Source organism: Carassius carassius, chromosome 20 (assembly GCF_963082965.1).
Source record: "Carassius carassius chromosome 20, fCarCar2.1, whole genome shotgun sequence".
Taxonomy (NCBI): domain Eukaryota; kingdom Metazoa; phylum Chordata; class Actinopteri; order Cypriniformes; family Cyprinidae; genus Carassius; species Carassius carassius.
Window position 1 is genome coordinate 26,478,943 of NC_081774.1, and position 26,680 is coordinate 26,505,622.

Genomic DNA, 26,680 nt, shown 5'->3' on the forward strand with positions numbered 1-26,680 from the left:
TTCATTGATTAGATATGGTGACCAGCCCACCATAATTCTTCCGCCATAGTTTTAAATGTTGTCTGCCACTCACAAGGTACCTCAGACTTTCGCGTCACACAAAGAGGCGTGCACACAAACCAGTGATGCAGCGTTTGCCAACAGAAACAGCTTTTATTTAGTAGGAAATATATCCCGTACTGCCCGCGAGTTCCCGATGCAGGATAGTCTTTCTCCTCATCAAACGTACTCTGTTCAGCTGAAAAAAAAACATTTACAGTAACAATAGGTTTGATGAAATGATGCTTTAAACATCTATACATTCTTGTGTACTATTACTTCAAATAAATATGAGGGTACTTGCAGTTGAATTGCAGAACATTTTTTTTTCTATTTTGCTCTATAGAGAAAATAATAATACTGAAGTATTGAAGCCTATATCTTGTTATGCCCACATAAATAATTAATAGTAACGGCAAAAAATATTGTCTGCCATTGGATTAGGCATGCAACATGTATTGTGATGATTTTGGCTCACATTTAACAAAAACCCACCAATTCACTCAACAAATTAGAATACCAACATCTCAACAAATTAGAATATGGTGACATACCAATCAGCTAATCAACTCAAAACACCTGCAAAGGTTTCCTGAGCCTTAAAAATGGTCTCTCAGTTTGGTTCACTAAGCTACACAATCATGGGGAAGACCGGTGATCTGACAGTTGTCCAGAGGACAATCATTTACACCCTTCACAAGGAGGGTAAGCCACAAACATTCATTGCCAAACAAACTAACTGTTCACAGAGTGCTGTATCCAAGCATGTAAACAGAAGGTTGAGTGGAAGGAAAAAGTGTGGAAGAAAAAGATGCACTACAAACCAAGAGAACCGCAGCCTTATGAGGATTGTCAAGCAAAATCAATTCAAGAATTTGAGTGAACTTCACAAGGAATGGACTGAGGCTGGGGTCAAGGCATACAGACATGTCAAGGAATTTGGCTACATTTGTCATATTTCTCTTGAAACACAGATAACATCAGAGGCGTCTTACCTGGACTAAGGAGAAAAAGAGCTGGACTGTTGCCCAGTGGTCCAAACTCCTCTTTTCAGATGAGAGCAAGTTTTATATTTCATTTGGAAACCATGGTCCTAGAGTCTGGAGGAAGGGTGGAGAAGCTCATAGCCCAAGTTGCTTGAAGTCCAGTGTTAAGTTTCCACAGTCTGTGATGAATTGGGGTGCAATGTCATTTGCTGGGGTTGGTCTATTGTGTTTTTTGAAAACCAAAGTCACTACACCCGTATACAAAAATATTTTGGAGCATTTCATGCTTCCTTCTTTTTGAAGATGCTGATTTCATTTTCCAGCAGGATTTGGCATTTTCCCACACTGCCAAAAGCACCATTGACCATTGTGTTGGTGTGCTTGACTGAGCAGCAAACTCACCAGACCTGAACCCCATAGAAAATCTATGGAGTATTGTCAAGAGGAAAATGAGAAACAAGAGACCAAAAAATGCAGATGAGCTGAAGGCCACTGTCAAAGAAACCTGGGCTTCCATACCACCTCAGCAGTGCCACAAACAGAACACCATCCCACACCGAATTGAGGTAGTAATTAGAGTAAAAGGAACCCCTACCAAGTATTGAGTACATGTACAGTAAATGAACATACCTTCCAGTAGGCCAAAAATTCACTAAAAAAAGGCTTTTTTTAATCTGAAGAAGTACTGTAATTTGTTGAGACAGTGAATTGGTGGGTTTTTCTTAAATGCGAGCCAAAATCATCACAATTATAAGAACCAAGGACTTAAACTACTACAGTCTGTGTTCATTGCTTTTATTTAATACACGAGTCTCACAATTTGAGTTGAATTACTGAAATAAATGAACTTTTCCACAACATTCCAATTTACTGAGATGCATCCGTATTTGAAATTGGACTTTACTAAACAAATGTATGACTTTACTGTCACTTTTGATTAATTTAATGCATTCTTGCTGCATAATGAATGTTTTAAACTTCTGTATGTCCAATATTTGTGATAAACATCAAAAAGAAGATTTTTCATGGATACTGTCCATTTCTGTGAATGTAACAATTTGAAATACATTTAACAGTTTACACTGACAGTGCATAATTACAATGGCAGTGTTAATTACATGCCAAAACACTTGTGGGATTCAGTAGGAAACCAGGGCACCTTCTAATTTTATTGTATCAGAGGCTGATGAGGCTCGGTCAAGCTTAAGCGGTTGGCTTTATGGATAGGGTCTGTGGTGTTTGCCGATCAAATCGAGCAGAGGTTAATTACAGCTCCAACCTCCTGCCATGTTAACTCTGCTGCTAATGTTTCTAGTGTCATTATCCATTTCACGCTGACTGATCTGAGGCCTCTTTTTTTTATCTGAAAACCCACTGTTCTATGGATTGGATCGAACTATGATATTAATAAAAGAAGTCCAGTGGTAATCCATTTGAATGCTTTAAATCAAACCATCCCTTAGATATGTCACGGTGTGCATTTGGCCATTATTGATCTGTAACTCAGGCTATCTGCTGTAGAAATGTGTTCATGTCAGATTTTATGTTTCTTCACCAAGTCTTATTAAATATGGTGTGCCACTTAATGAAGTATGAAGAGAAAGTCTTAGGTTACGTATGTAACCATGGTTCCCTGAGAAGGGAACGAGGAAACTGCGTACTCTAGGGGGAACTAGGGGGAATGCCTTGACATGACCTGTGTCTGAAGCATACATTTAAAACAGCAACACTTTGGCCAGCGACAGCCTATGACGTCACTACCGTTGTGACCACAGTATAAAGGGGAGCTGGAAGAACACGTAATCCACTTCTTCGTCTGAAGCATGGCAAGGAAACTAAAGGACGCAGTTCAAATATCTCTTGAAAGGGAACAGTATACCCACTCCACCAAGCTGAGGGGAGTGCATGCTAAGCACAAAGGCTAGCACTATGTACCAACTCTACCCAAGCTTAAAGGGTTAGTTCACCCGAGAATGAAAATTTGTCTATCTTCTACTCACCCTCGAAGCATTCTAGGTGTATGTGACTTTACTCTTTCAGAATAATCCAATTGAAGTTATATTAGAAATTGTCCTTATATTAGAAATCGTCTCCGTTCCCTCCTTCAGGAAACAAAGATTTCCATACGTAACCGAGATGTTTCCTTTCAGTCGGTCACTTTCTGTCATGTCAGTGACGGACAAAATTGGGATCCCTATCAAATTGCCATGGGTGCTAACCCTTCCTGTGCCCTGTGCGAGCAGCCTGCACCCCTATTTGGTGTAGGCCAGGGCTCAGAACATGTACTGTAGTTCCGCTCACCATTGTCAAAGCACTTAGGGCAGTTTAAGCAAGCCGACACTAACCGGGGCCTCTCAGTGCCACTACCCATTTAAGGTGAGAACACAGGAGGATACCGGCTCTACACGAAGGCTATAGAAACTAGCGAACGTGTTAGGGGTTGCCCAGCCTGCAGCTCTACAAATATCTGTCAGCGAGGCGCCATGAGCCAGCGCCCAGGAGGATGCAACACTTCTAGTTGAGCTCGCAACCTGAACAGGCAGGGCTCACCCTGTGCCTGAAAAGCCAGGGTTTTGGCATCCACAATCCAGTTGTCCATCCTCTGCTTAGAGACAGCATTCCCCTTATGCCACCTCCATAACAGACGAGGTCCTGAAGCTTTGTGTCCGGTCGACATAGCATCTTAATGCTCGGACGGGACAGAGCAAAGCCAGGACTGGGTCTGCCTCCTCCAGGGGCAGCACTTGCAGGTTCACCACTTGGTCTTTAAAATGTGTAGTGGGAACCTTGGGCACGTAGCTGGGCAGGGGCCTCAGGATTACCTGGGAGTCAGCCGGTCCAAACTCTAGGCATGAATCGTCGACCGAAAATTCATGCAGGTCCCCTACCCTCTTGATGGAGGCCAGTGCAAGCAGGAGCAGAGTTTTCAATGAAAGTAACTTTAGCTCAACTGAATGCAAAGGCTAGAATGGGCCCTGCTGTAGTGATTTTAACACTAGAGTCAGGTCCCAAGAGGGTATAGAGGGGGGCCGGGAAGGATTTAACCTCCTGGCCCCTCTAAGGAACCTGATGATGAGGTCATGTTACCTAAAGACTTCCCATTCATGGGGTCATGGTATGCAGCAATAGCGGCAACCTGGACTTTGAAGGAGACAGCCTTCACTCCAGCCTTTACTGCAGAAAGGAAAGCACGGCCGCAATCGGGCATCTTCGGGGGTCTTCTCGGTGAGAAGAATACCACTCGACGAACAGGTTCCACTTCAAGGCATAAGCATGTCTCGTAGACATTAGCCACTAGCAAGACTTGCTCCTCGTCCTCCCGGACTTTGCACAGTGTGAGAAGGCTAGCTTTGTGCCAGTGCGTTCGTGCTGAGTGTTCCCTCGGTCAGGGAGTAAAACAGCTGGCAGTGAGTGGTCTCTGGAGAAGCAAACATGTCCACCTGAGTGGCTACAAACCGTCTCCAAATCAGCTGGACCGTCAGGGGATGGCGTCGCCATTCTCCTGGGAGCATTGCTCGAGACAGCTCGTCAGCTGTACAGACCTCTGGTACGCTTTTTGAAGAGGGCCCAGCGGATTCCGTGGGATGCTCCACTGGATCGAAGGTGCAAGAGGAGTGATGGCCCCCAGAGGGTTGGTTCCCTGCGAGGGTTGTCACCACTGTAATCCTCAAACCACTCGCGTTACTGCCAGAAGTGGTTCTCGTCTGTTGGCCGCCAGAACAAGCCCCAAATCGTGGCAGTTGCAACGGGACTCTGCCCCCCTGAAGGTAGCAGAGCCTGGATCGCAGCTCCGAGATGTTCATCTTCCCGCAGTGGGAACATGACTCATCCTCGAAGGCCACCTCGGCGTGTTCGATGTCCAGACACGTGAGGCAGCAATCGTGACCATCATCCAGTGCCAGGTAACGATAGCACCCAGAAATGCACGGGTGAAATGGCATACTTATAAGGACGATCCGTCATCTTTATAAAGATGCACCCGTGGAGCTCTTTTAGAGGAAATTGCTCTTCTGGAAATGCTCTTTTAGTGCTGAGGTGCACAGGGGAGATGGCCGCTTGCAACACGACAGGGGGTAGTGCAGCCTGAAGTGTACAATCCACTCGACACTGGAACGACCGCCGCTGAAGTGGCATCTTACCAACACAGAAAGCTTCCGAGAGCGTGCTGAACTCGTAGTTCACCATAGACACAGCTGAGCAGAAAGATATTGTTGCTCTGCTCTTGAGCGAAAAGCTGGTATGAATTGCACCTGCTGCCTTTTTTATACTCACGCTGTGATCAGCGGCAGCTGGATGCAATAATTGCATGCCAATGTGCATTGGCTCGTTTAGTTTACACTCAAAGTAGATTGGTCTATCGAAGTGATATCCCAATTTCGTTGGTCACCGACGTGACGTTGAGAGTGACCGACTGAAAGGAAACTTCAGTTTAAACTACAGTCAAACTAGTCGTTGTGCACATTCATAGTCTGGATCATCAGTTAGGTAATTTCTATGCTCAGCCATAGAACCTAACCAAAAACATCATAGGTCCAGCAAAAGAGACTGAAATCCAAGCGCAGGAGGTTCCCACCTAACCTCGGTCAGGTGGAGGTCATGGTGGTTACAAGGGAATTGGGAAGGGGAAAATGAGGGCAGATGTTAAACCCCTCCCCTGAGGGAGGTGAATAGATATTTCAAGTCTTACTCTGGTCCGGACGAGAGCATTGAGAATGCCTTATCTGGATCACCTCCCTCAGGTCTTGCCTACATCCCCACTTCCACCTAGCCCCACCCACAGGTCGGGGAGAGGCACGAGTCAAGACACTAGCTTTCTATGCTTGTCTCTGACCCTCAGAGCAGGACGGGCCAGGACCTCTGCATTGTTCAGGCTCAGACCTTGATCTTCGTGGAATGAAGGTTTTGAAGGCCACTGAGCACACCTTCGTCTCCCTAAACTTCTCGACAGAGGTAGCGAAAAGCTCAAAAGGTGAAACTGGAGCATCGAGGAGAAAGCTCTTCTCTTTCTTCCCAATATCTGTCAGGTTCACCCACAGATGTCTCTCTGTTACCACCATGGCCTGTCCATAGCAGTGATGGCCTGCTTAGTGGCACAGAGAGCAAGTTCTGTGGCGCGGCTCAGCTCACCTCAGGGGAAAAGCCCTGACCCCTATCCAGGTCTTTTAACAAACAGCCTGTCAACTGAAGCACCGCCATCATGTGCAACGAAGTGACAGCTGGACCTGCTGCGTATGCCATTTAAGTGAAGGGGCTTAGATAGCAAGGAGAAAGCCTTAAGAGAGGATGTCACACCCACAGAGAAATAGCTAGCTAGCGTCTCTTCTATAAGGTGTATTCTCTCATAGTCGCTTTCATGCATACCCTCAATGTTGGCATAACTCGTATGCTGGTACCTATGGGTGCAGGAGGAAAACGGCCTCTCTGCTCGCAGTGGATGCAGATTGCCCCCTTTAGAACATTGCGTGTGTGTTCTTCGCCAAAACGATTTACGCAGAGATTGTGTGTGTCATCAGGTGTCAAATAGTGAGGACACAGATCCACACACCTCTTAAACGTCTTGCTAAATCTTGCCATGAAAAAGACGGTTATTAACACTGAAATGCACACTTCAAACAAAACAGTCACTGAAGACTTAGAAGAGGATGACTTGTTCTTCCGGCACCCCTTTATACTCGGTCGCACTGGTAGTTACATCATAGGCTATTGCTGGCCAATGTTGTTTTGAATGTATTCTCCAGACACAGGTCACGTTCGGCATAGCACCCCTAGAGGACGCAGTTCAAGTTCCCTCGAAAGGGAACAGAAAGTATGAACAGCATTTATTTGAATAAAAAACATTTATTTACCAAATTTGAATGTCTTTAATGACATTTTGTATAAAAGGTGAATATAAATTTCAATTTATTTTTCAAAATATTATTTAAAAAAAAATAATAATAATTTGTACCTACCATAATTGCAATTGTTAACTTAGATTAAACTAGTAAAATAATCATTTATGGTAATTGAAAATTAAATAAATTAAATAAAATAAAAATTTTATTTAACATTTTAATTTATTGTTCATTTATTGTTTTCTCCTGTCATCAGTATCACTTTCCATTCACTTTCCACACAGTTCTGTTATACCATAATTCTGCAGGAAATGACATCAACAACATTTCTTGCAAAATAAGTCATCCTTAATCATTAGTTATCATATAGTTCACCCTCTGATGAACTTTGATTATTGCTGTAATGGTGGCTGAGCTGGACCAGAGCAGATTTCTGTAAGTAATTTATGTTGCCCTTTTATAGAAATAGTTCAGGCATGTTCATTTATTAGCAGTGGCAGAGTTCAAAAGGTACTGCATCACAGGGCTGACCCTGTCGCCGACTCACACGATCCCTCAAACGCTTCCCCAATAACGCCACGTCTGCATCAACAAATAGATTTCTGTGACTAGGGCAAGAGATTTTCCGTTACTTCCTGCAGTCTCAGGTGCAAAGTCTCTGACTTAATTCATAATCCCACCACATCTCCTTCATAGTGCAAGGAACAGTTCTTCAGACAGCTGCTGTTCACAGAGAGCAAAACAGTATGAAAAAGGATTGGCTGAAACAGCCTGTTCTTTCTGTAAGAGAAGATGCTGTCACTTTTGGTTTAGCACTGGAGGACAGGGAATGGAGGTGTCAGGGGATGCTACAGTGCAGCGTCTATTACAGAGGCGACCGGTGTCAAAAGGCATCAGCCTCTTCCAGCCTGTGGTAGTGCACTGCTGAGCTGAATCACAGCAGTCACAACAGATGCTTTCATGGAAAACTTTGTACCACATGACTGAGGCCAGACCCCTGTGATGAAAGCTTCATGTCAAAATCACCGATCTTTCAGAATTTCTATGAAATATTTCTTACGGTTGAGACTTATTTTCCTCTGGACAGCTGCTATTTCAGTGAAACTTCAGAAATATTGTCAAGATAGTTACGTTATTCAAAAATGGACAAATGTCTATAGAAAAAAAAATCCTAAATTCCATTTCCTTTTTTTCCTTCCTTAAATAGCTGCTGTATGCTCTTGAATAAATAATCATCAATTTGGGATTTTATCACATCATTACTAAAATTATCTTTCAAGTTGTAATTCAATATATTTGCAATGGCTATTTTTCTAAGTAACAAGGATTTTCTAAGTAAGGATTTTGATATATACTGATATATTTACTGAACTTAGGTGTTTAATCATAATGCTCTCAATTTGTTGTGTAGAACCAGCAAGTCACTCAAGGCTGTGCGTTATAGTGATTTTCCTTCTAATGTTTATGGAGTTTTTTTAGAACCATTTTTTTTCAAAGAATTTTAACCAGTTGTTTTCAAGGTGATTCTTAGTTGTACAGAACAATAAAGAACAGTCAGTGTACAGCAGCACTTCATTTCAATGACAGACAGAAGTTTGGAGGAACAAGAGTGTCTTTATTTTCACACAAGGCTTTGCTGTAATTTCTGTATTTTTCCTCTTTGAATCACAGACCTCAATATATGTTTTTTTTCCAGTCTTCTTACAACCCGATTGTATCTTTTGCTTTTCTTTGTAGGACCCAGTGAGCTCGACCTTAGTTTGCTAGCAGACAGCAGCAGCCTGGCAGATGTTCCCACCAAATTTGATGAACAGGTACGAAAATGTCTCGGTTTCCATTTTCTTTTCTAAATCCACACATTGGTGTTTGGTTGAGCACGACTTTGTTTTTCATTTGTTGGATGCACTTTAAAAAACAAAATGGGTTACATGATTTTTTTGAAGAATTTTCAAAGATTGCTGGAGTGTATTTTACAAGAAAATAAAACCATTTTATTTAATGTGTTACAATTAATTGTGAACCTGCTAGCAATTTCTGAGTGAAAGGTGTGGTATAACTTTAAATAATTTTCAATTTTTTAACATTAGCTAACAATGAAAAATACTTCTAATTTATTAATTAGAATTATTTATTAAAGGGATAGTTTACCCCCCCTCCCAAAAAAAATTCTGTCATTAATTACTCACCCCCATATTGGTCCAAACATGTAATACCTTTTTCCATCTTCGGAACACAAATGAAGATATTTTTGATGAAATCTGAGAGCTCTTTGACCATCTATAGACAGCAACACAACAAAAATGTTCCTAGTTCCAGAAGCATAACATTATTTTAATTTTCATAATGTTTAAAAATTTTGGAGGAGCGGCCACAGGAGGGCACATTCTAGGAGCAGGCACTGGAGGACACTTTCTAGTGGGCAGTACAATTTCCAGTTCTGATCCCCAGTCTATAAGATCCACCTCCCATTTTGGCCCTTTTGGCGCTCCATATTAATCGTGGGGAGATGATGGGTTGGGCTGTCGATCAGTCCCTGGCAATAGGTAGGGAACGGAGATCCATACAGTGTCCACTCCATTAAGGAGGCAAAATTTGCTCGGGGACCGTCCTCTGACAAAGGTGCTCTATACGCGGTGTTCAGACTGATGTCGTCTGGGTAGTTGGTGAGGCGTGCCATGATCCAGAACAGTCTGGTGTGTGCCCGGAGCAAATTCTCCCTCTGCTCCAGCAGGAGGAGGTATTGCGGCCAAGGAAAGGATTCATAAACAATACGGAAAGAAAAAGGACTGAGGAAAACCAGATAACAAACAGAGTTGAGATACGCAATTTACACTGTTTTAGCTCGGGTCTTCTTTCACATTATGCTGCCGGAAGGAACACGGGGCTGAGGATAATCGGAAAAGTATTTATTAATCCAACACAGGGGTAAATACATGGAAACCACAAGTAAGACACACGTACTGTACAGTAAGTTACTGGTAGACCTGACAATAACTGAAAGGTCAAGGCTTATAAAGACAGGATGATTGGGACAACACAGGTGCTAGGAATGAAACAATTAACATGGGACATGGAACACATGGAGGGAAAACACAGCCTAATGAGTTCAGGGGCATGACAATGCGTTATGTGAGAAAAAAAAAATCATATTTAAAACATTATAAACCAGAATCTCTAGCTTCCACTAACTGTCAGTCATGAATTAGAAGTACAAAATAAGGATTTTTTTAAAGGAAAATGTTAGAGGTGTAAGAATTACAGAACCTCAGACACTTTGATCTTCTGAGAGATACATCTCACATCTCAGTGAGAAAAAAAGCAGGAAACGCCTTTCTCAGATATGCAACAGTTCCTTCTCATCCCATTCCTTCCCTTCACATAGCTCACTCAGAATGGTCAATAGTAGACTATAATGGTCTACATTAATGCAAGTGATATTTACAGTCATGTTTTGTGTCATTTGAATTATCTCAGGGCGACTGCTACAGTGTTCTCAATCTCAATCTACAAAGTAGAGTAAAAGATAATAAGATCCTAAGAGATAAGAGATATTTTGATATCTGTAATGGGAGTGCCCATTCCCAGGGTCCTCCATGTAAATTGCCTTCTGTTCACATTGAGTTGTAAAACCACCCAGGTTTGGGACCTGAGTTAATGCAAATTCCAATGGTTAGTTCCTGTGTCCATCTCGGGGGATGTTTGTCTTGGTCAGAGGTATTTAAAGGATTGCAGCAAAAGGATCAGGACCTTCTGTAGCCGTAATAAGCCCATGGTATGAAGTGTACCATAATAAAATGGAGTCAGATTAGAATTGGATTTAAAATGAATAACTCTACACACTGTGAAGACCAAACACACAGGAATCCTTCAGCCAGCACCGAATGCCTTCCTTAGACCGAGTGCCTGGACTTTACAGAGGATTTCAATATAAGCCAAGGGGGGTTCCTTTGCTTTAATTTTTTTTTTTCCTTGCGAGACTTGCAAATTCTCATCGGAGCTTATGCTATGCCTATATCATCCGCTGGAATGCCAATCTCTTGTGTATGTTTATATGACAGTTACTGGAAGCTAGATGGTTTATAAAGTTTTAAAGAGATACTTTTCTTACAAAAACACATCGTTTCACTTCATAAAGCTTTTATTAACCCCCCCCCCCCCCACCCCACCCAAGATGGATGCTTGGAAGATCCAGGAAATTCTTTTGTGTAACTCAGATTTTATTTTTCTGAAAGAATGAAGTCATATAGACCTTTAATACACTGAAAAGTTTTTTTTTTTTTTTGTAGGATTTAAAATGTTCACTCAACACAATGTTTTGATACGATCTCTGCTATCTGATGCGACTGTTATTGTGAAATCACAGTAGCGTTTAGAGCACCATTAGCATGTCAGAAAATGTCCCATATGTCTCGTCTCTTTATTTCATTATGAAGTTATTGGAATCTCAGATTATGCTCAGATGAAATTGCTGAAGGGCTTTTATAGGCAGACTGAGCAAGTGCAGGATGCTGTATTTAATGGAAATGATTGCTGAGTGACAGTCCTGCATTAGTGGATAGCCATTATGAATGACTCTATCTCCTGCATTAGCTTCTGTCTGGATGAAGCTTAAGCCAAAATCCTTGACTTTCATTAGTATGCTATTTGAACTATTTTTGGAATAGTCTTTTAAAGAAAAGCCACAGTAGAATTGCCTGTATATTTGTTGTGTATTTCAGTAGCTCAAACTAATTATTACATTAATAAACAGGTACATGGTCACTGACCTTCAATATGGAAATGTAATCAATGTTTGATTACAGTCATGAGTGTGTATGATATAATGGGACGGCTCTATAGCTTGATGTGTGTATTTGGGGATTGTTTTTAGGCCATCTATTTTCTCAAGGTCAGGAAGAATGTGCTATAGAGTGGAATTTGATGTAATCCCCACTCAGATACTGTCTCTGAAAAAGCTTGTAAAGAGAGGTTATTTTAGTATAGCATTATCCCATAAAGAGGTTAATACATGCATGTTCTTTGATCTTATGTGATGTAACGCATGCAGTAACTAATAGGCTCCATGGCTTTTATAGGCAACTAAAACCATTAAGAAAAATCTAATTAAATAAATGAAACTAATAAAATATAATATAGCAAATTAAATAATGTATAAAATGCATTTCAGCTAGTTGTCAACTTCATTTTCATTTAATTTAAATAACACTGATGGTCTCTAGACACCCTTAACTATAAAGTAACACTGGAAATGTAAAAGGGGGAAAAATTCTGGGAGAGAAACCCCACTGCATTTACAAGTATTGCATATACAACATATACATACAATATATACATATACATGGTGTCAGGTTAGCAAATTTAATCACTGTACAGCTGTATATAAATGTCCAGACTGACCCTTTGAATAAAAATGTACTCCAGGGGTGTTTCTGGAACTATGGACATTTGACTTGATTTTTAGATTGTAGAAATTAAACTCTTAATTGGATAATTCACCCAAAAATAAAAATTATGTCATACTTTACTTACCCTCTTGTTTTCTTTCTTTCTTTCTTTCTTTCTTTCTTTCTTTCTTAGAACATTATATATATATATATATGGTGAGGCATATTCACCATCTCGGGCCAGAGGCGAATAGAGGCGTCATTCATATATATAAAATGCCTCTTTGTTTTTTCACTTATCTCAAGCATGCATATGAGTGAACTACATTTTACAGTTTGGATTGGTCACCATTGTTATTTTATACAAGCTGAGCACTCATTTTTTAAATTCTCAATATATATAGAAGATCAGCTTCATAGATTTATGCACATTTTAAAATAAAATCAAAACTATATGGAAACATCAGTGCTCCTGAGATGGATTGCTTTGATTGCTTTTGCTCCCTTTCTGGGAGCATCTTGTTCTCTTCACTTGCTTTTTCCTTTCACCTTGTTTCCAATCACACATACACAAAAAAACACACACACACACACACACACACACACACAAAACATAGAGACATGTTATCTTCCATTCAGAGGGTTCTCACTGTCTACCAACAGATATGGCAGGGCTACATGAAAGCGGCCAACCAATTAGACCCTCCCTGTTGCTACAAGTCTGTCAAACTAAATTCCTGAAACTGAATTTCCATGGATAGGCTGTCATGCTTTCTCCATTATATTTGGTTAAATTGTCTGCATGAGATAAATGCAGTCATTAAGGCTCCTTCGTGTAGGATGATGTGAAGAGTGTTTATGGATGTGGATCAACCCACATTCCCACCGTGACCCTTTCATCTGTGTTCATCAGCGGCGCTGTTGACAGTAAAATCTCAATGCCGTCGACATCACACAGGGAAAAACACTTTTGCAGATGAGAAAAGATCTCAGAACAGTCTTCAGCTCAGTGTGCGACGTGTTTAGCAGTTTCTTGGCTCCAGCCAAACTGGCTTGGTTCTGTACTATGACTGTTTCCCAGCCACTTGAATTAAGGCATCCATCTACAGTGCAGAAAATCTTCAGTACAAATGTAAATATTTATGTCCTCATTTTTGTTCTGTACCTTCTTGTTTTTAGCAACCCATGACATTTTACTGATATACAGATGGATGATAAATTAAAGACAAATAAGTGTCAAGTGTAAGTTGCCAAGTGAGTTTGTGGGTCACCATTTGCCCATTGATTCTACAATTCTTTGGAACTCTAATGGGATAGTTTTGAAGTTTTTTGGTGGTGTACAGCAATGTCTAGCATTAGGGAAAGTTGCTTTATTGCATTGCAATATAAAATAAAGTTGTACGTTAAAAAAATCATCTCGGTTACTTATGTAACCCTTGTTCCCTGAAGGAGGGAATGGAGACCTTACGTCAGAAAGAGACTGACGAATGGGCTCTCGGGCGAGATCCCATTCATCAGTCTCTTTCAGACGTAACGTAGAATGTGACCGACTGAAAGGGAACTTGCGTTACTTATTTGAAAAAGTAACTTAGATATTACATTGTAAATTTAAAAGTAATTTATTGCTCTATAGTTACTTTGAAAAGTAATCTGATTACTTAGCTGGCATTAATTGTATTGCGTTACCACCGACGTGTCATCAATGTACTATAGTCCTGTAGCAAGTTCGTTTGGAGGAAAGGAAGAGGACAAAGGGGTCGGCTGGACTGCTGACGTATTTATTTAACAAATAAAATTAAAGTTCACAAACACCAACTGGTGACTTTTATTCTGATACGTCGGCACAACACTCTCGGTTTGCTCTTTCCGGTTTTGGTTTCCGGTTTGCGTCAGCAGTCCGTATCTCTCTCGTTTGCTTCTGACTCTCCTGGCGTTTTATACTCTCTCCACGCCAATTACTAGAACAAGAAACAGGTAAACAGGTGATGATAATTTTCGCCCAAACCACTCACTTACCGCTCGTCTCCTGATTCTCTCTCCCGCTGCAGACTTCGCTAAACCACGCCCCCCCTGCCACATACCCCCACCGCCCGACTCAGGCCGGGGAGCCATCCGGCCTGCAGCACCCCCCATTTCTGGAGAGGAAGTCGGCCACCGCCATCTGAACACCCGGCCTGTGGATCACCTTGAACTTAAAAGGCTTAAGAGCTAGATACCAACGAGTGATCCGCGCGTTGGTATCCTTCATGCGGTGGAGCCACTGCAGCGGAGCGTGGTCCGAACAGAGGGTGAACTCCCGTCCCAGGAGATAATAGCGGAGGGTGAGGATGGCCCATCTGATGGCAAGGCACTCTTTTTCGATGGTGCTGTACTTAGCCTCTCTCTTCGAGAGCTTCCGGCTAATGTACAGCACCGGCCGTTCCTCTCCCTCTATCTCCTGGGACAGGACTGCCCCCAGCCCCCTGTCCGACGCGTCTGTCTGCAACAGAAAAGGGAGAGAAAAATCAGGAGAGTGTAACAACGGCCCGCCACACAGAGCAGCCTTGACCTGAGTAAAGGCCTGCTGACACGGCTCCGTCCACTGGACCGTATCTGGCACCTCCTTTTTAGTGAGGTCAGTCAAAGGGCTGGTGAGGTCCGAATAATTAGGAATAAACCGTCTATAATATCCCGCCAGCCCCAAGAACTGCCTCACCTCCTTTTTGGTCTTGGGACGTGGGCAGGTCGCAATAGCGGCTGTCTTATCAATTTGGGGACGCACCTGCCCATGCCCCAAGTGGAAGCCCAGATACCTTACTTCCACCCGCCCAATCGCACACTTCTTTGGGTTGGCCGTGAGCCCCGCTCCCCTCAGCGACCTCAGGACAGCCCTCAGATGCTGCATATGCCGCTGCCAATCATTACTAAATATAATGATATCATCTAGGTAGGCAGCTGCATACGCAGCATGGGGCCGTAGGATCCTGTCCATGAGGCGCTGAAAGGTAGCTGGGGCCCCGAACAAGCCAAACGGAAGGGTAACAAATTGGTGTAATCCAAACGGCGTTGTGAAAGCTGTCTTTTCTCTGGACAATGGAGACAAGGGGATCTGCCAATAGCCCTTTGTTAAGTCCAATGTCGAATAAAAGCGAGCCGTGCCTAGCCGATCAAGCAACTTGTCAACCCGCGGCATTGGATACGCGTCGAATTTCGACACAGCATTCACCTTGCGGTAATCTACACAGAAACGGACTGAGCCGTCCGTTTTCGGAACTAAAACTATCGGGCCCGCCCAGTTACTATTAGATTCCTCTATTACCCCCATGTCAAGCATAGCGCCTAATTCAGCCTGAACTACTTTTTTCTTGTGCTCAGGTAAACGATACGGCCGGCTGCAAACTACCACGCCCGGCTCGGTCTCGATATGGTGCTGAATCAGGTTAGTACGGCCCGGTAGGGGCGAGAAGACGTCGGCAAACTCTGCCTGCAATTTCGTTAAATCAGTGAGTTGGGACAGCGAGAGGTGATCTCCACCTGGAGCCAGGGCGAGGGATTGTGGTTTGATATTCGCCTCTGGCCCGAGATCATCCTCCACGCCAATCACCATTGCCAACATCACTGATTCCGCCTCATTCCATTTTTTAAGGAGATTGAGGTGGTAGACCTGACGGGACCCGTTCCTATCGGACCGTATTACCTCATAATCGAGATCTCCGACCTGTCATGCGACCTCGAACGGTCCCTGCCACTTAGCCATTAATTTGGAGCTTGACGTTGGGAGTAATACAAGTACTTTCTCTCCCGGTGCAAATTTGCGTAACCTAGTTCCCCTGTTATACAGCCGGCTCTGGCGGTCCTGGGCTTGTAACAAATTCTCCATTGATAGCCACCCCAATGTGTGGAGTTTTGTTCTCAAGTCCATCACATACTGAATTTCGTTTTTGCCCTGAGATGGTCCCTCCTCCCACGTTTCTCTCAGTACGTCGAGCACCCCCCGGGGCTGGCATCCATAGAGAAGCTCGAAGGGGGAAAACCCCGTGGAGGCTTGCGGGACCTCTCGCACAGCGAATAACAAGGGCTCTAGCCACCTATCCCAATTTTTGGCATCTTCGTGAACGAACTTACGGATCATGGATTTAAGCGTGCGATTAAATCGTTCGACCAGGCTGTCGGTTTGTGGGTGATAGACGCTAGTTCGAATCGACTTAATGCCCAATAATCCGTACAGTTCGCGTAGCGTACGTGACATAAACGCCGTGCCCTGATCGGTGAGGATTTCTTTTGGAATCCCCACCCGGGAGATAAGACGAAACAGGGCATCCGCAACACTTTTAGCGGAAATGTTGCGGAGGGCCACTTCTTCAGGATATCGTGTTGCATAATCAACTATGACTAGTGCAAAGCGATGTCCTCGTGCCGATCGCTCTAATGGCCCGATGAGGTCCATACCAATTCTCTCGAAGGGGACCTGCATTAAGGGAAGAGGGCGCAAAGGCGCTTTTGGGGCGGCCGGTGGGTTTACCAACTGACATTCCGGACAAGACGCGCACCACCTGCGCACGTTGTCATGAATGCCCGGCCAAAAGAAACGGGCCATGAGGCGATTTAGTGTTGCTGCCTGTCCCAAATGGCCCGGCATAGGATTAGAATGAGCCGCGTGGAAAAGCATTTCCCTGCGGCCCTTTGGAATTAACAATTGGGTTGTATTCAATTTTGTCTTGGGTCACTCGATACAACCGGTCTTTTAAAATGGCAAAATATGGATAGGAGAGCGGGAAGGCAGGTTGGAGAGACTGGCCATCGATAGCGCGGACCTGTTGAAACGCATGTTTTAGGGTCTCATCCTGAGACTGCTCCAGAGGAAAGTCATCACGCTCCGAGAGAATCAGTCTCCCGATTTCGTTCGGTTTCCGCCTCATTCCATTTTTTAAGGAGATTGAGGTGGTAGACCTGACGGGACCCGTTCCTATCAGACCGTATTACCTCATAATCGAGATCTCCGACCTGTCGTGCGACCTCGAACGGTCCCTGCCACTTAGCCATTAATTTGGAGCTTGACGTTGGGAGTAATACAAGTACTTTCTCTCCCGGTGCAAATTTGCGTAACCTAGTTCCCCTGTTATACAGCCGGCTCTGGCGAGAGAATCAGTCTCCCGATTTCGTTCGGTTCCCCTGAAGCAGAACCCAGCGGTCCTGGCTCAGTTTCCCCCACCTGTACCCGCGCGGTCTCCTTCCGCGCCTTATTTCCCCAAGAGGCATCCGCACATAACGACCCCAATAAAACCGTAAACGCGGGCCAATTCGTTCCCAAGATTATCGGATGCCGGAGGTGGGGACTAACCGCCACCTCCACACTATGCTTTTGTGAGCATATGGGCGCCCAAACCGCCCAATGAGGCGGAATGAGGCGCACCGGCCACTGCTCTCGGGGCCACCCGCAGGCCTCCGCCGACTTTTCAAAAAGCTCCAGGAAGGCCTCCGGATCGTCCTGGGGCCCCATCTTGTGCAGCGGTAGGTGCATGGGTGCGGCGGGCTGCCCGGCGGCCTCGGCGCGAACCTCCTGATCGATCCAGCTCCGGAACCTCTCGCAGTCCTCCTGCTGGGCCTGGACAATGGCCTGGAAACGCCTCTCCTGATCCATCCTTAGGTCCAGCAGGGCCTGGTGTTGTTCGCGGTGCAGGACCGCGAGGGAGGCGATGATGTCCGCAAGCGGCGTGGAGGACGGGCTTTGCATGGCGGCGGTGGCGGTCCTGTTTTTTTCCCGGGTTTCGGCACCAGTGTAGCAAGTTCGTTTGGAGGAAAGGAAGAGGACAAAGGGGTCGGCTGGACTGCTGACGTATTTATTTAACAAATAAAATTAAAGTTCACAAACACCAACTGGTGACTTTTATTCTGATACGTCGGCACAACCCTCTCGGTTTGCTCTTTCCGGTTTCGGTTTCCGGTTTGCGTCAGCAGTCCGTCTCTCTCTCGCTTGCTTCCGACTCTCCTGGCGTTTTATACTCTCTCCACGCCAATTACTAGAACAAGAAACAGGTGATGATAATTTTCGCCCAAACCACTCACTTACCGCTCGTCTCCTGATTCTCTCTCCCGCTGCAGACTTCGCTAAACCACGCCCCCCCCTGCCACAAGTCCATTGCCACGTCACAAATTGTGACTTAAACAAGATGTAGATTTTAAACCCGGAAGATGAAAATAGAGCAAAAAAGCTTAAAATGAACCAGTTTTCTCCAACAATTAAAATTATCCGATGCTAACATTGTCTTCTATGATGTACAACACAAACTAAAATCTAAAAACAATCTCAGAAAATCTGGGGTTTCATGGCCCTTTAAGTGTATTTAAATTATGAAAGTATACTCCCTTTAAGTGTAATCACTTAAGTGGCCTTAATACATTATCTTAAAGTACAGGTTTTTTTTAACATTTGAAGTACATTACAAGTGAACATTAAATACTAGCACTTCTTTTTCACAAGGGCACTATCATCAGGATAGAGATGTTTAGTCATAGGATAAGAGTGATCAATCAGAACAACTTAGTATTAATTTGCAGTGACTCTTTCTTAAAAAAAGGAATGAAAAGGAAACTATGCCAGCAAAAAGCCTCAAGAGCCACCGGATTTTATTTTAATCTGCTCCCATCTGTTATATCAGTGGTTACACTCATTTACATAATAATTGTAGAGGTTTGAGTTATGGATGATTTGCACTGTTTAATGTGTAGGTTACATTTGTTGTCATTCAGTAGTAACTGTGTAACATGTTAATTAAATTTTTTTGACATGGCATGCTAGTTCCATGTTTTTGGGCATACAGCATTCTAATTTTAATGTTTTTGAACATGCAACATGCTATTTCCTTTTATGTGGACTTGTATTATGCTGTGATTAAGTTGTTTAAGTTGTACCTGGTGTGTTTTTTGGAGGTAGTACCATAGTCATGATCCATGGTAATATTAATACTATGATTATTTAGACATGCTAATGCCATATTTTTATTTTTTTTATTTTTTTTGGACATTCACAGTGATAGTATTGTGTTTTTGGACATGTACAATAGTAGTGCCATTTTTTTCCCACACTATGGTATTCTTCTGAGTACCATAAAAATGTAATAGTATAAGGTATTATATTCCATAGCTTATTTGATATGGTATTCATTCAGTAGCATACTATAAATTAAGACATATGGCATCTGTAACCATCATTCAACTATAGTCCCCTCACAGTAGTTTTTTATGGGTTTATTTTTGCTTATTTAAAACTCATTTAAAAAATGATATTTTTTACCAGCAGTATCAGAAGGCATTGTAGATGAGATGCAGCACAAAAGGACAAGTGTATCATCCAGCAGCCTGTGCTGCGTTATGAGACAGGGGTGTTTGCAGAAATCATGCTTCTAGCACTTCCTGTAGCGCCCACGGCTCCTCCACACACACACACACACACACAAAAACAAGGCAAACGTCCACAGCACATCAGGCCGTCCTTCGCGGCTGTTCAGTCTGCACAACTAATGAATGAGAGGCAGATTGATATTCATGAGAAAACATCCTTCATGGTCAGAGAGAGAAAACAAGTGTGGATAAGGAGTGAGAGTAAAAACGTGATGGAAGAGATTGTACCCAGAGGTCTTCATTGCAAAATCAGTATGCTAATCAATATTTCAGTCTTGTTTTTTCAGTAAAAAGATATAAAACATATCTAAACTTCATGATACAATGATAGTGTCATGTTTTTGGGTTTATGTACTGTACTGTGGTAGTTTATTTTTTATTTTATTTTTATAGCAGTGATTATACAATGCCGCTTGGCCTCCAGAACACCCGAGAAGAGATGATGCCAATGTTTCTAAAAGGACAAAAAAGATGTTTTTGTAATATGGGAAGTATGATTTTCAAAAGACAAGTTGTTGTCTAATATAACACCCAGATTTTTGACTGTAGAGGAAGAAACAGTACATCTATTTAGTTGCAAATTGTTATCCAAAAGGTTCTGTATACTGGTTTTTTTTTTTTGGTTCAACAAATAATATCTCTGTCTTATCCTTATTTAATAGGAGAAAACTATTGGTCATCCAATCTTTAAAATTTTTAACACACTCTGTTAGCTTAGATAATTTAGAAGTTTCATCTGGTCTTGTAGAAAAATATACATTAGTTGAGTATCATCAGCATTACAGTGGAAACTAATCCCGTATTATCTAATAATATTACCAAGGGGCAACATGTATATTAAAAATAGCAGAGGACCTAGGACAGATCCTTGTGACACTCCAAAATTTACTGGTGATAACTGAGATGACTCCCCGTTTAATTAAACAAAGTGGTAGCGATCGGACAGGCAGGATCTAAACCATCTTAAAGCTTGCACTTGAATAGTATATGGAATAAACTTGTGAAAATATTGTTTTGAAACAAGTTGAAGTTATCTTTCTTGTTTTAAGCACAGTCTTCTTGAAATATTGTAAGAGTCATATTTTAAGCAATATATAAGATGCGTCCTGAAAAGAAAACAACATTAAGGGTGTACTCGCACTAGGCACGGTTGCCATGAACCGGGCCCGAGTACGATTGTCCACCGTCCCCACTCCCCCTCTGGCCTGCACTCACATAGGGTTTCAGCATTCATGCCGGAGCACGCTTACGTCATTATGGTACGACGGTTTCGGGAAGGAAGAGCGGCGCTCTCTGAACACAATGGAGTCCATCGCTCTGTTTTCTTTGTGGATAATTTTGTGTCGTTTGGTCCACGGTGGTCCACAGCCCTCTCACAGCCTGTTGTTAAACAGATGTGTCACCTTAGTGGCGCTAAAAATTTCACGTAATCGTGCTGCTCGTATGAGGAGGTTTGCAAGGTACCAGCTGAGCTTTTGGAGCGTCGCAAAACCGTGACGCCACGCGTCCTGTTCCGTGCTCCAGCACGGTTAGCGCTCACACTGCATGCGAACCGCGCCCGAGTCCAACTGAACCGTGCTCTGGCCCACCTCTTCCAAGCGGGCCAGGGCCGGCCAATCGAGCCGCGCCCGGGCACGGTACGGAGCACTCACACTAGTCAAACGAACCGCGCTTTGGTGGTCAAACGCACTCGGGCACGGTTCAAACTGGCTAGTGTGAGTACACCCTAAAAAGCTATCTTTTGATGTATTTGCATGTAGGCCATATTCAGATATTTAAGACTGAGGGATCCAAATATAAAAATGTAAGAATCATATAAAATCCTATTTATCAAGCACTACTGGTAGTTATTGGTGTGGTCATACTCAGTGTGTATGGCCAGGCTTTGTGGCCTAAGTGATCCAAGGTAGCGCTTGTTTGCAGGCATGTGGGTCTGTGTATCACTTCTCTCTCTCTTTCTGCCAGTGAGTCATCAGACCGGCTGGCCTGCCCACATCACAAACATGCTTATCAGTGGCACCCTGCACTCCTCCCACACGCTCTCTTTTTTCATCTCATCTTCTCTAATGCTGCAAAAAGTGTCAAGTTTTAATGTTCTAAGGTTTTTCTGTTAAACAGCCCAGAACTCTTTTAATCAGAGTAATCACGTCACAAACTGTCAAGTTCCCATTTTTTTGTGGTGTACAAACATGAAGAACCTCACGCTTTTGACTTAATAAGCCTGATGAAACTCAAAATAATTACTGTATAAAAGTGTCATATTTTCACACTAAAATAAAACAAAAAAACAAAACATTGAGTAAATTTCAAGATCTTTAAACTTTTGCGCATTGTTATATTGACTCTCTCACAATAGACACGGAAGAGAAGACAATGCTGAATAAAGTTGTAGTTTTTGCTAATTTTGGACCAAAATGTATTTTCAATGCTTCAAAAATTCTAACTGACCCTCTGATGTCACATGGACTACTTTGATGATGTTTTTTGGACATGGACAGTATACCGTACACACAGCTTCAATGGAGGGACTGAGAGCTCTCAGACTAAATCTAAAATATCTTAAACTGTGTTCTGAAGATAAACGGAGGTCACTCGGGTTTGAAACAACATGAGGGTGAGTTATTAATGACATAATTTTGATTTTTGGGTGAACTATCCCTTTAAGCTTGCTGCAAAGCACCGGAAAAAGTAATTACTATACATGTGACGGGGAAATAGTAAGGAGATATTTTAATTATTCACTAATAAACCAGTGTTTTCTCAGGGTGTGTCGCAAGGAAGAAGTTGCAGAGCCTGACTCGTCATCTCCTTATTAGACGTGCCTTTAGAGAGATGTGCATCTTTACGGATTATGTTTATAATGAAAGAGTTTTTGTTTTCGATTTGTTTTATTTGGTTAAGTATAGATACGTTGCGTTCTATAGATATATTTATCATGTCCGTGAGGCATGTTTTCACTGAGTTTCAGTTTATCTGGGTCTAACGTTTAAACATTTTTATATGCTTGAACTGTTGAACTGAACTGGCTGCTTGGTCATTATTAAAAAAAAAAAGAAAAACTAAAATTTATATTTAACAAAAAAATGCTCCAAACGTTTTTCTAAATTAACTTAATAATAAAAAAAAAGAAATGTAATCACTTTGCTATTACATACAAAACTGAACTATTTTAATAGCTGAAAAAGTAGTATAAGCTTAGGGACTGTTTAGCTGTTCAAATCAGACAATAGAGCACCCCTTCATTAAGACACAGTGGAAGATCTGATAAAAATCAGTGTAATGGGGCCAAGTCCGGAAGATTTTGCTACTAGAAGAATAGAATAGAATAGAATAACCTTTATTGTCATTGCACTGTGGAGGTACAACAAAATTAAGGGTGCTCCTCCACCCAACAAGAAAACAAGAAACAACATACATCAGGACAAAATATAGTCCATATATAGGACAGTCCATAAAATATTAAGCCATGAGATTATCAGTTTGAAGCTCTTAAAACACGTAATTTAGCATTTTTAAAATTTTCTTTTTATTTTATTTATCTTGAGATGATTTAAGTTTAAATTTCAGCTCAGTGAAGCACTTTAAGCACCAACACTTTTTCAGTAAGTTACCTTTCTTGTAGAATTGTGCTTCAAATAAAGAACTTTATGTTGACCAGATTGTTAGTTATTCATTAAGGCTACAAGTCAGTATTGCCTATATGGACAGCGATGGAAAAAAAAAAAAAGATGAACTTGTAACATTGCAGTGTTAAATGCGATGTGTTCGAAAATTTGGGTGCACCTACCTTTTGTGCTGGTGCACCTAAGAAAAAAAGGCGACTCAGTGCAACCAGTGCAAAAAGTTAGTCTAGAGCCCTGAAAATGCATTGCATTGCAGTAATGAGAAGTTGGTTGGGAAGATTTTAATGTGATGGAAGAATGTAGTTCCAAATACATAAGTGTGAAATGGCTCCAGTTCTCCTCTGGACAAAACCCGGTGTTCAATTCAAGGCTCCAGCAAAGTCACATTAATCTAGATTTAAACTGACAGAGTGTGTCTGCCTCCCGAACAGTGTTAGGTAGGTTATTTCAGAGTTTTGGCGCTAAATAGGAAAAGGTTCTGCTGCCCACAGTTGATTAATGAAATTGCCAGAGTTTTGAGAATGCAGCGGACATGGAGGACTATAATGCGATAAGAGCTTGTTAAAATACTGAGGCGCTAAACCACTCAGGGCTCTATAAGTAATAAGCAAGATTTGAAAATCTACACGATGTTTAATAAGGAGCCAGTGAAGTGTTGACAGAACCGGGCTAACATGGTCATGCTTCCTTCTTCTAGTAATAACTCTAGTTGCTGAATTTTGGACCAGCTGGAGTTTGTTTATTAAGTGTTTTTATTAAAAAACAAATAAGAAACAAACACAAACACTTTTGCATGTGGAACTACTTCCTTCTGTCCCAGATTCAAATCTCAGGTTGACAGTTTAACAGCTTTGCCCCTAGCCTCCATTACTAATATGAAAACATCACTTTAGAATTAGTAACAAATGAGCGTTGAGTTGCTTCATTGAAAGCTGACTGTATTATGTAGAGTTTAGTGAGAGAGAGATAGACTGAACAAGTGTGATTATTACCTGAATCTGATACAGTATTTATTCTTCAGCTTAATCTCATATTCACAATAAAACATTAGTTTAAATGTCCGCTGAGGAAAGCAATATCTTTATCATACTATCCTTTCATCACTCATTAAGGGGATTTCCCATGATAACACTGCTTCTTAAAAGGGGTTGTTGAAAGTAAAAAATAATGTCCTTAATTACAACCTTGCTTCAGTCCCTTTCATATAAGTCTTTGCTGCTGACTCACTGCTGACTCAGCACTCTCAGCCAGATATTCGATGTGTGTGTGTATATATACTCACAATATACATGTAACAATTTTTTTTAATCATCCATAACAATGAGTAAAACTAAAGAATGTAGTTCGGATGTGCAGCAGAAGATTGTTGAACTTCACAAAATATAAAAAAGCTGTAAGAAAATAGATAAAATATTAAAGAAATCAAATTTCAGCCATCAGGGCGATAAGATGTTTCAATCAACTGGAGATGTTAGAAATCTGCCTGATAGTTTGAGTGGCCAAGGACTCTCCAGGGATCACAGTTGGAGAATTGCAGAAATTAATCTTAAGGGTCAGAAAACCTAAAATATATAAATAAACAGCACCTATATCACAAGTTGTTTGGGAGGGTTTCAAGAAATAAATCCTTTGCTTTCATCTAAAAACAAACTCTAGCATATTCAGTTGCCAGATACTACTGGAACTTCAAATGGGACTGGCTTTTGGTCAAATGAAACAAAAAAATGTGCTTTTTGGCACACACAGTATAGCTTTAAAGTGATCCACAGGTATAAGATGCACCCCATGTCCACAGTTAAATATACTGCTACATCTTTAATGATGGCCTATTTTTCTGCTGTAGGTGCTGGACATCTTATTCAGATACATGGATTCTGTTAAATACCAACATATAACAAAAAAATTTAAATAAAAACCTGACTGCCTCTGCTAGAAATCTAACAATGGCCAGTGGTTGGATCTTCCATCAGTACAGTGATCCAAAACAAACATCAAAATCAACACAAAAATGGATCACTGAGCACAAAGTGGAAGCTTCTGCCATGGCCATTCTGGTCCTCTGACCTGAATAGAAAATGAGTGAATTGAACTGAAAAGGACACGTAACAACAAGGACGTCAGAATGTGAAAGACCTAGAGAGATTCTGTATTAGTGGTCTCTGGTCTTTTTCCAGGTGTTCTCCAACATCAAAGCTATTACAGGATAGGACTCCTATAATGGCAAATAGAGTTTGAAAAAAGTGTCTAAGAAAAACATGTATTTCATGAAGAAATTACATAAAATCTAAGTATACATACAGACATATGTGAGTTCAACCACTGTTGAATAATAAATTCCAGCTTTATTGAATATTTAAATTAAAAATAAGCAGTCTCAGATAAGATTAAATGTGTAAACACATTGCAGGTCAGATTGTGCAGTTCTTTTGCTGTTTGGATGGCACATTATTTAGAGGATCTATGGATGGGCATTTGATCATAAAATGATTGTCTTCCTGTACCGATCTGTGAGCTTTTAAAAAGTAATTTAATTCCTTTTCTTATGTGTGTTTTTTCTATGGCAGACTGACGAAGAGGTGGCTGGATATGCAGAGGCGATTGTAGAAAGTGAGTGCAGTATCACTCAACTAATCTTTGTGTTTTGTTTTTTGTGTGTGGGCTTATTTATTACTATACTGTTGATATAATAAATATATGCTTGTTGATGCAGTTTATTGATGCAGTTGTGAAAAATTGGGAAATGCACAATTAAGAAAATATATAGTCTTACCTAAATTAAAGCTGCAATTTGTAAGTTTTGCCTCTTTGTCGCTATCTCAGTTTGAAAAACTGGGATGTGCACCGGCACTGCCCCAGCATGGATGATTCTAATGTTTTGAGATGTATGTATGGCTGTCAGTCATTACACCAGTGTGGATTCTGTACTTGGAAATCACAGATTCTAGCTAAAGTCTTGGAATATATGAAGCAAATAAGACAATTCTTACCATTACCACTCAAATTACAAAACATTATTGTAATCTTACCATTGTGAATCAGGCTAAAGTAGGCGATAATTTTGAACACTGGCTGGTTATGTACTTGATCAAATATTGATTTCTGATCATTTTTAACCAAAAAAGTTACAGACTGCAGATTTAAATTCTTGGTCTTGTGGGGAAAAAAGATGTTACTGAAGATTTTAGCCATGAAACTACATATTAGTAACTATTTTGTGTGAAATCACCTTTGAAATTCATTCTTAATGTTTATTTGTGGAATTTGAGATTAATTTCAGTAAATTTGGGTCTTAGTGTTTAGGTGGCAAAATGTAAATGTCATTTCAAAATATGGGATATTTTGTACAAAATTTTTTTTGTGACTTTTAATATTTCAGATTTTTAGTGACACCACATTACACTGAATCTTTTCTTTCAAAAGTCAGTAAACAATTA

The 26,680-nt window shown here is 41.5% G+C and overlaps 1 protein-coding gene across 2 annotated transcripts in view; it reads left to right on the top strand.

The window, feature by feature from the left end:
- LOC132096748 (adenylate kinase isoenzyme 5-like) overlaps window positions 1-26,680 on the top strand; it is a 125,404-nt gene that overhangs the window by 80,588 nt on the left and 18,136 nt on the right. The window contains exons 8-9 of one of the 2 annotated variants that reach the window (XM_059502335.1): window positions 8,597-8,673; window positions 25,811-25,853. In XM_059502335.1, the coding sequence (XP_059358318.1) occupies window positions 8,597-8,673; window positions 25,811-25,853 (120 nt within the window). Of the gene's footprint in view, window positions 1-8,596; window positions 8,674-25,806; window positions 25,854-26,680 lie in introns of both variants that reach the window. The other variant, XM_059502334.1, reaches the window with a different exon arrangement.